Source organism: Lolium rigidum, chromosome 1, assembly GCF_022539505.1.
Source record: "Lolium rigidum isolate FL_2022 chromosome 1, APGP_CSIRO_Lrig_0.1, whole genome shotgun sequence".
Lineage (NCBI taxonomy): Eukaryota > Viridiplantae > Streptophyta > Magnoliopsida > Poales > Poaceae > Lolium > Lolium rigidum.
The window spans coordinates 116,769,410-116,779,417 of NC_061508.1; the positions used below are offsets into that span (position 1 = coordinate 116,769,410).

The 10,008-nt window shown below is 46.6% G+C and overlaps 1 protein-coding gene across 1 annotated transcript; it reads left to right on the forward strand.

Moving 5' to 3' along the window:
• Nucleotides 1-4,287: 4,287 nt before the first annotated feature.
• LOC124680706 (acyl carrier protein 3, chloroplastic) lies at nt 4,288-6,906 on the forward strand. The gene is made up of 4 exons (XM_047215763.1): nt 4,288-4,394; nt 5,521-5,619; nt 6,102-6,224; nt 6,775-6,906. The coding sequence occupies exons 1-4, from the start codon at nt 4,347-4,349 to the stop codon at nt 6,901-6,903; spliced, it is 399 nt and encodes a 132-aa protein (XP_047071719.1). The 5' UTR covers nt 4,288-4,346; the 3' UTR covers nt 6,904-6,906.
• The last annotated feature ends 3,102 nt before the right edge of the window (nt 6,907-10,008 follow it).

The following is a 10,008-nucleotide window of genomic DNA, read 5'->3' on the forward strand; positions in this document are numbered from 1 at the left end:
TGGAATGATACCACCACTGTATTAATTCCAAAGGTGGATAGTCCAAATAATGTGGCACAGTTTCGACTGATGAGCTTATGTAATGTTAAAAATGTTGGCTAATCAGTTGAAGGTAATTCTCCCAGAGATTATTGGAGAGCAATATAGTGCATTTGTGGCAGGGAGGTTAATTACGGACAACATTCTCGTAGCTTGTGAATGTGTACATGCAATCGAGAGGAAAAAAGGGAAAAGGGGTATTTGTGCAACGAAGCTGGATATGCATAAAGCATATAATAGAGTTGAATGGTCATTTCTTAGTAGGATGATAGAGAAGATGGGTTTTGGAGGAAGATGGAGGAATCTAATTATGGCTTGTGTTTCTTCTGTGAGATACAATGTTTGTTTCAACTCCATTGATACAGAGGTTTTTACACCCGCGAGAGATAGACAAGGGGGTCCGTTATCTTCTTATCTCTTTTTGATTGTTGATGAAGGACTAACAAGTATGATCACCGCAGCGGAAAGGAAAGGTGATTTAGAAGGAGTCGGAGTGTGCAGGATGCGCCAATGGTACCTCACTTATTATTCGCTGACGACTCACTGATCCTTATGCACGTAGACAAGCGTAATGCAGAAGTGCTGAAATCTATTCTTGATAAATACAGTGCAAGTTCAGGCCAGAAGGTTAGCAAAAATAAGTCAAGTATTTTTTCGGTGCTAATACCAATGTAGAAGTGAAAGAAGAAGTTTTTCAAGTGTTGAATATTTTGACATAATCACTTTATGATAAGTATTTGGGTCTCCCAGCACTAGTGGGGGCTGATCGGAGTGATTGCTTCCGCCATCTAATTGATTGGGTTTGCCATATCAAAGGATGGAAGGAGAAATTATTATCAATGGGGGGAAAGGAGGTGTTAATGAAGCCCATTGCTCAAGCCATGCCAGCTTTTGCGATGATAGTTTTTAAGATCCCGAAAAATATTTGCAAAGGGATCTCTGATGCTATATCATAGTTCTGGTGGGGTGATGACGAGGATAACAAAAAGATGCACAGGAAAGCATGGTGGAAGTTATGTATTCCCAAGAACAGAAGAGGGTTGGGATTTAAAGATCTACATTGCTTCAATATTGGTATGCTAGCTAAGCAGGTCTGGAGATTGTTGAGTGAACCAGATTTGCTATGCGCTAGAATTATGCGAGCCAAATATTATCCTGATGGCAATTTACTGAGAGCTACCCTGAAGAGTGGAAGCTTCTTTACTTGGCAAAGTATTCTCGCGGGATTGGAAAGCTTCAAAAGAGGATGTATATGGAGTGTTGGGTACGGTACTCATATTGATATTTGGCAGGATAATTGGATACCATCCAACCACAATTTACGAGTCCAAATGCCAAGAGGTGGTGTGTTGGTTAGAAAAGTAAATGATCTGATCAACCCTGTTGATGGAATGTGGGACGAAGAGCTTATAAGGAATCTTTTCTGACCGGTAGATGCTAATCGAATTCTAGAGATCCTTTTGACTCCAAGAAGGGAAGATTTGGTGGCATGACACCATGCAAAGAATGGTTTATGTACTGTTAGATCACCATACCATGCTCAGTGGGATTATCGGTTTAGAAGGTCATCAAATAATGTTGAGATTTGTCATGTTTGGAAAAAGCTATGGAACCTTTCGGTCCCAGGAAAAATAATTTTTTTGGTTGGCGTGCTTTTTATGGAATTACCCCAGGGAAATGAGTGCTAGCTAATCGACATGTTGGTAATGCGGGCGGATGTCCAGTTTGTCGCTCAAGATGCAAAGACATTAAACATATTTTATTCACGTGTGATCGTGCGAAGCTCGTGTGGCAAAGTCTGGGAGTATGGGATAATCTCTTAGAGAACCTAAACACTGATCTGTCAGGTTCGGTTATCTTAGAAGAAATTTTTCGAAAGGGAGGTAATGTTCCCGAGCTTGGTGGTATTGGTATATTCCGTGGGAGAGAAGACAATTTGTTCATGGGGAGAGAATTCAAACACCAGCAAGATCTGGAATATCGATAGCTGTGTTAGCCACAAACTATAAAATGGCATTCAATAAACCTATTTCTAAGCCAAGAGTAGGATGTTCTAAGCCCATGGAAGGGTTCCTAAAGATCAATGTTGATGCTGCATTTGAGGAGGACTCCGTAACAGGTGCAACCGAAGTGGTTATCATAGATGACAAGGGGTTCTGCATAGCAGCGTCTAATCAATATTTGCATCATGTGGTGGATAGCATATGCGTTCAGGGAGGGCCTGTCCCTAGCACAACATATTGGGTGCAACAAGTTTATTGTTCGAACAGATTGTATGCAAGTTGTAGAGACAATGCTAGACGATGGTTACATCTTCAACCGCGATTTATGATGATTGTTGTGTTTCATGGAGTGGGTTTGATCAAACTAGTACTCCCTCCGTTCTTTTTTAATTGACTCGAATTTAGTACATGTACTAAATCTGAGTAAATTAAAAGAGAACGGAGGGAGTACGTATTAAGTATTGTAACAGGAAAGCTAATTCAGTGACACATGCGCTTGCTAGGAATGCTTTTTAATTCTAGTTTAAACTATATTTGGGTCGATGAATCTTTTAGTTTTATTATGGGCTAAGCTCGTGAACGATGTAACTATATTTGCTAATCAATAAAATCCGCCGAATGGCTTTCAAAAAAAAAGTCACCATCCGTCTACCGTCGGGCAACTGAACATGTCTTTACTTTAATTTTAGTTGGCTCTCGAAGCTCGTATTTTAATCCTGGATATGCTTACTCCGATCTCACAAACCAGGGACCTGCTCAGTTCTCCTCCACCCACAGAAATACAGTCGTCGTGTTCTCTATCAGCAATACAGTCGTGTCACCCACAGAAAGGTCACGCGGCTCACAAGATTCGTGTGCCCCGACAACACAACCAATGCTCCTTGTGTTCATGCCGCACAGAAAAACTTGCACTCTGAACAACGGACGTGAAAAAAAACTTGCACTCTGAAGAACGGACGTGAAAAAAAATCTTCTTCTAGCGGGACATGGAAACCTTGATGGGCCTGTAAATCGATATCGTAAGAAATTTCGGCTTAGTTTACCGAGGCCGAGGGGTAAAGACAAAAAAAAATGAACTCTTGGGCCCAGCAATGTCAGCTTAGCACGAAACAGAACAGTACACCGACCAACCTTCTTTCCCCTTGGCTCTATCCTCTCTCCTGTAGCTCCACCTCCCCTCTAGATCCGGGGCCGCTGGCCCCTCCCTTCTCCTCTCCGGCGGTGGCCGGCGACGAGTAGGTGAGGGTCCCACCCTGTGTACAGTAGTTTAGGTGTTTAAGTTAGTTTTCTGTCCTTTATGGCGACTGGCGTTATGCCGGGAGGTGGGGGTCGGATCTCTCGGGCCGGATCTTGGCACTGGCTGGTGGTGGTTCTTCTCTTCGCGAGCTCCGGTGGTCGGAGCCGAAGGCTATGGGGAGGAGCTCTACCGGCAGCTCCATCAATAAAGCTCGTTTTGGCGGGTTTGTTTGCTCTGTAGTCCGGGTGTGTGGCTCTTCTCCCTTACTCATGGTGATGCGGGGGAGTTGGAGCTCGTGCGGGCGGGGCTCGCGGTGAGGAGGGTCGCCGCAGGGGAACTCTAGAACTTCTTCTGGGAGGGCAACCGCGACAGTTCTTTCTCAACTGCCGCCTTTGATGGTCGAAAGGCGACCCCTCCCGCCTCTGCCGTCGGCTACAATCTTTTCTGGTCGGCGTCGTCAGGTGGTGTTCAACCTCCAGGCTATGCCAAGGAGGCCTCGCTGCTCCGGTATGGTGTGCTCCCGCTGCATCGCCCCAAGTGGTCTCGTCCCCGGCGGCGATGTGGTTGGCCGTGCTGCGATGCTCACAGGTGGTGGAAAAGGAGCAGGACTCGATTGCTTTCTTCAAAATTTAATTAGGGTCATCTGTGCAAAATGTAAGGACCTCAGTGTACTGGTCGTTTTCCTTTTGGTCCTTGTTGTAAAATGTATTTCCACCGCTGAGAATTAATGTAAGCTTCGGGGTCCTTCGGGACCCATCCCCTGTTCAAAAAAAAAAAGAACAGTACACCATTACTCCTAAACCCAACACAAAAAAAAAGAAACAGTGCACCGCCCAACAACTGCGCGGTGGGGCCAGAGGCGGACGGACGGACAGGACGGAGGTGGCAGGGCCTCGTGGACCCCGCCGTCGATACTCCCGATGCGCCATCACTCGCCGCGCATAAATGTTGGCAGCTCACTTCCTCAAAGCTCCAGCCCACCCACCCACCTTCCCTCCCCAGCCCAGCCAGCCAACCCCCCGGTCCGTCGCTCTCACGCTCTTCGTGCCCGCCGCCTCCCCCGCCCCATGGCTTCCATCGCCGGATCCGCCCTCTCCTTCGCCAGGCCCGTCAAGGTATGCTCGCGCGCCCTCGCCCCGCCGTCAGATCCGCCACCTTGTGCCGTCCGTACACACGTCCGTATGTCTGATCGATCTGCCCTGCTGGGGTTTTGGCGTTCGTCTTGGTCGATGTAGGCGCCCGATCCAGGGGTGATCTGCCGCTCTGCGCTCCAACCGTATTGATTTGTTCGAACACGGGCTTCTCACTATTCAGCCACCTTATGATGTGTCAGCTAATTTTGTTGTAATTTTGGTTTAGCGCCTCCTGTTTTGTCTCTGCGACCACCACATCCTTGTGCGCGCTGCTGTGGCCTGCCGAGCCATTTTGCGAGGTGGACTCGGGCAGATCTGCTTTTCTGCTAGTCTGATACTATCAGATGTAGCCAACAATGATTCTGCTGTACGTCTAGATGGTCAGACGCTGACGAGCAAAACCGACTTGATTTTGACACTAGCTTAGATCGCCACATGTGCAATTAATTAAAGCTTGTGTTACAATGGTTGCTATGGTAGAACTAGGCTGCATCCCAGCGCTGAATTATTCAATTGGCATTATGGTCTGTGTAATATGCGAATGTATTATTGAGGGCTGTGTTGGAATGTTGGGTGCTCGTACTAGGTAGCTGATTTGCATGCTCTACATGTCGCAAAAGCTGGTCCTTTTCTATAGTGCCACCTATAATGCCTTTTGGTATCTTGTCTTTACTACTACACTGGGAACACTTCTGTTGATTCCCTAATTGGTTAGTGAAACTGTAACTTAGCCACTACAGTGGCTGTTAATTCTAGTTACAATATTACTAATGTTTTGTACTACACAGTTACTATCTATTTTCTCCTATATGGTTAAATGGCCTTTTTGGTGTGCCGTGAAATTAGTTCCAGTTAATATTTTTCTATGCCTATATTCTTCATACATTCACCATACTGTAGCCAGTTATAGCTGTAATATTAGTCTTTCGCATATGTGAGATGTACCTATTGAACCAATTCTAGAAGCATCATGAGAACACTGTTTGCTCCAGCACACCAATATTTTTCTAATTTTCTTCATTAGTGAACAGCGGATATAGTGCAGCGCACGATACCTTAGTATGCCACAAGTTATGTTGTCTTAAGATGTCCGTTCCTTCAATTCCAGGCAATCAGCACGAACTCGCTGTCTTTCTCCAGTGCAACGAGGGGCAATGCATTTCTCCGCCTTCAGCCAGTGCCCATGAGATTCGCAGTTTGCTGCTCGGTGAGTTCCATCCTTTCTCTTCATCCATGCTTTTACATAGGGATGGGCTTGTTAGCTATGCTAGTTAAATATTTCTGAAAAAGACAATGAGATGTTTCTGTAGGATCAACTAAACTTGTAATGGGTTCTACCAGTACTCTAATAGTTTGAGGAAATAAAATTTTCAGTCAGCCAAAATCACATTGTTGCCGGGCATTGTAGATAATGTACTAGTTGTGGAGAATTACCCTTTTTTCCTTCACTCTGGTAGAATTTGTTCTCCTTTGTGCATGCCAGTAATGACTCGGTGAACAAATATTTTCTTCATTTGAAAGTTTTTTTTAAATCTTCATGTTCTAGCACCACTTACAAACTTAGCTGGTACTTAGCGAGATAAAGGTGCAGAAAGTAGCATTTTGTTGACCACTAAGCACTGTTCTTTTCTTCTACAGTTTTGAATATGTAGTCAGTAAGTTCTTTTCTCTGAATATGTGCTTCAACAGGCAAAAAAGGAAACAGTGGACAAGGTTTGTGACATCGTCAAGAAGCAGCTTGCTGTTCCAGAAGGCACTGAAGTTGTCGGTGCCACCAAGTTCTCTGACCTTGGAGCAGATTCACTCGACACGGTAACTATCAACAATATCTTGGCTGATGTCATGCATGAATTTTTTGTTTCAAGACAAGCTGCACCTAACCTGACCAAATAGCTGAAGGATCCTAATGAGTTGGTTATATCTATATCCGAGAGATGTGAAGTTACTTTGCAAGCATGTGTTTTCATGACACGACAGAATATTAACAGGTTATTTGTCATGTATGACTAGGTTTCTAGAGATCTGTAGATTCTTATCCTCTATGACCTTAATTGTAAAATATGTATTATATATTACGTTTCCAAGTGGCTACATTTATTAGAAAAACATTTGGATCTTAATATGGAATAACAAACTGGTATTTAGCTGCATAAATATAGTTGGACAGTCTGTAATTCATTTTCTTTTGTTGGATCAAATAATTGTGCGTTTCTGTCATGCTGTAAAGTAAGTCTGGTTGAAGGCCTTTAGTTGTATGCATATAAATAGTTGGACATTCTGTAATTGATTTTCTTTTGTTGGATCAAATAATTGCATGTTTCTGTCATGCTGTAAAGTAAGACCCAATGTAAATCCATCGCAGGTCGAGATCGTGATGGGCCTCGAGGAGGAGTTTGAAATCAGCGTGGAGGAGTCGAGCGCACAGGCGATCGCGACAGTTGAAGATGCTGCCACGCTCATCGACAAGCTTGTCTCCGCAAAGTGCGCTTAAGGAAAGGGAGGTCATAAATTGTGATGCTGGAAGCTCTAAAGCTAGTGGTCCTACGTTGGGTCGATCCTTGTTGTTCTACCATAGGTTTTATTATGTGGACTCTAGAGGCTTGTTGATTTTCTTAGGACTATTGTCCCTGCTGTGTGGTAATAAGATAATTGTTGAAGTAATTAAGGTGCTGAACATCTGGGTTGTTAGTTTGAGCGGCGCAGGTTGCTGTAAACATTTCTTGTGCCCTAAAAGAAGAATGTGCGGGTACTGTACTAGGCAACTACATCAGCGTGTACACTTAATTTGTGATTTTTCGTTTTTTCACTTAGAGATTGACTACAAGAGATGCCGTGAACGTGGATGTTGGTGTGTATAAGTATTCTGCTTCGTACGACCAGAAATGACTGGTATCTTTTGTTTATACACTTCCTGCGTTTATTCTGCATGTTTGTTTGCCTGCCTGCTGCCACACCCAGCAGTTGATGACTCTTCAAACATCGTGAATGCACCAAATAAGATTGTGAATATCCGGAGGCAGGTGGTCAGCTTGGTGCTTCACCTCTTTCCTCACGGTTAGTGTGAGCTACTTGAAAAACTACAGCATCTGTATTACTCCGTATCAATTCCCTGGTGGGGCTTTGTTGTTGATTTCTCTGGTGCGACAAAACTGAGGCGTGCCCTCTAGTCTGCTTTGATGGGTTGGGTATTCGGTCGGAACATTCACATGCTGAACGATGCACTTCACATGAAGTGGCTTTGGTTGTGCTGCACCTTGTCGGATAAACCGTGGACGACGATCAACTGGCTTGCTCCGCTAATGTTTGAGCCATCTTCCAGGCTTTGGTTAAGCCTGTGTTACCTAAGAGCATCTCCACGTCCCCCAAACCGCGCCAGATCGAGCGTTTGGGGGACGTGTTTTGTTCGTGCCGCGTTTGGGGGATGTCGCTCCCCAGCCGCGTCCCCCAAACGCCGCCCCCAAACATTTAAAATATTTTTTTTGGCATTTTTATTTCAATTTCCACAAACTAATACATAATTGGGAACGTGGTTTCCACAAACTAATACATAGTTGGAACCGTGGTGGACACAAATATAAAATATTGCAAATAAACTAAACCTAACTAGGCCGTGCATCGGAGGTTTCTGTGTTCGCTGCTAAGAAACAACACTCGAGGGCACACCCAGATCACCTAAACCTGGAAAATCCAGCGGGAGGATGGTGCCCTTGTTGATTCTACCGATGAGGCGAACGAGGCGAAACCTCCGTGCACGTATTCGCTGCGAAGAAACAACACTCGGTCGTCCTCCTCGTCGGTGCCGTCGCCGTGGTAGTCCCGGCGGCAGCGCCTCTCGTCGAAGACCTTGACGCTCATGTCCCTCGTTGCCGAAGTAGGAGAACGGGAGGATGAAGCCGGCTTCGAGACTGTGGTGGCGCGCGAACTTCTCCCAGCCGATGTTGAGGTACATCTTGCCGCGCGCGTCGTAGATCGCGTCGACGATCCACCGGTAGTAGCCGCACCAAGCCTCCCGCAGATGCATCTTACGCGGGCGTACGCCGCCGACGTACTCGGCGAAGGAGTCCGGCAGCCTCTGGATGCCGCGCGGGTCGCCCTTGAGGACGAGGACGAACTCGAACAGCGCGTCCGGCTCCACGTCCATTTCCGACGATGAAGACGACGGCGCGGGAGGCGACGGCGATCGTTCAGCTATGGCGCGGCCACGACCACGACCACGGCCGCGAGGTCGGCCTCCGCCTCTACCAGACATAGCGTCGAGTCTTGTTGAGAGATGGTGGCGGCTAGGGTTTGGGAGAGAGACGCTAGGGTTTGTGTGTGAGAGGGACGACGAGAGACGCCCCTTTGTATAGGCCGGAGGGAGGCGGATCAGAGGTGGCGCTCATTAACGCCGGCACGCAGAGCTAGGCGCGACGGAACGCGTCGCTGCGCCCTCTGCGGGAACTACACCGTCGCTGCGCGCCAATAACTTCCGTCGCGAGGTAGGCGACGGTTAGGTTTAAATTAATTGTGCCGCTGACGGGTCGGCCCCGCCACTCCCCGCCTCGCTTTTCGGTGTGTCCGGCGTCCCCGGAGCGTCCCCTGTGGGACGGGGACGGGCTCGGGGCGCCGGACACCGTATCGAAGCGCGCCGGACAAAGATGGGCTTTGGGGGACGCGGCTGGAACGCATTTTCTGTCCGGCGCGCCCCAAATCCCTTTGGGGGACGCTTTGAGGGACGCGACTGGAGATGCTCTAACAGAGTAAAAGTGCGAATCGAAAACCTCGGTCTCCCGAAAACGTATTTTCGGTTCGGAAAAGGGCTGACGCGAACCAGAGCCCGTAAATCAAAACTGTAAAACCGAATATTTAGTTTTTTTGTGGGCTATGTTTCACTTCTTCCCATTCCGATTCTTCTCTTTTTGTCTACCACATTAATTCTCACACTGCGTATCTCCTTCTCTATGTTGATGATATTGTTCTTACAACCTCCACTCAGCAATTTCTTGATCATCTCATATCTCTTCTCAGCGCTGAATTTTCCATGACAGATCTCGGTTCTGGGCATTGCCGTCACGCGCGACACTCATGGTCTCTTTCTTTCCCAGCGCCAATACATTCTCAACATTCTAACCCGTGCGGGTATGCTTGACTGTTAGCCCTCTCGCACACCTGTTGATACTGTCTCTAAGCTCTTCTCCGCTGGTGATTCATTTTTTGATGCTTCTCTTTATCGTAGTCTTACCGTTGCTCTCCAATATCTCACTATCACTCGTCTTGAAATTTCCTTTGTCGTCCACCAAGCATGTTTGTTTATGCATGACCCCCGCATTTCTCACTACAATCATGTTAAACGTATTCTTCCTTATCTTAAAGGCACTCTTGATCATGGTCTTCACATAAACTCTTCCTCCCCCACTTCTACGACAACATATTTTGATGCATACTGGGCCGGTTGTCCAGACACTCGAAGATCCATGTCCATATATTATGTTTTTCTTGGTAACAGTTTGATTTCATGGTCTTCGAAATGGCAGGTTACAATTTCTCGCTCGTCAGCTGAAGCAGAGTACTGTGCGGTTTCCCATGCTGTTGCTGAAACTGTGTGGTTGCGTCAGTT

What these genes read in the sequence shown, in the direction of transcription:
- LOC124680706 (XM_047215763.1), top strand. Translation starts at nt 4,347, where the DNA reads ATGGCTTCCATCGCCGGATCCGCCCTCTCCTTCGCCAGGCCCGTCAAG. An exon ending in CCTTCGCCAGGCCCGTCAAG is followed by an intron (nt 4,395 to 5,520) that starts GTATGCTCGCGC and finishes CTTCAATTCCAG; the next exon opens with GCAATCAGCACGAACTCGCT. An exon ending in GAGCAGATTCACTCGACACG is followed by an intron (nt 6,225 to 6,774) that starts GTAACTATCAAC and finishes AATCCATCGCAG; the next exon opens with GTCGAGATCGTGATGGGCCT.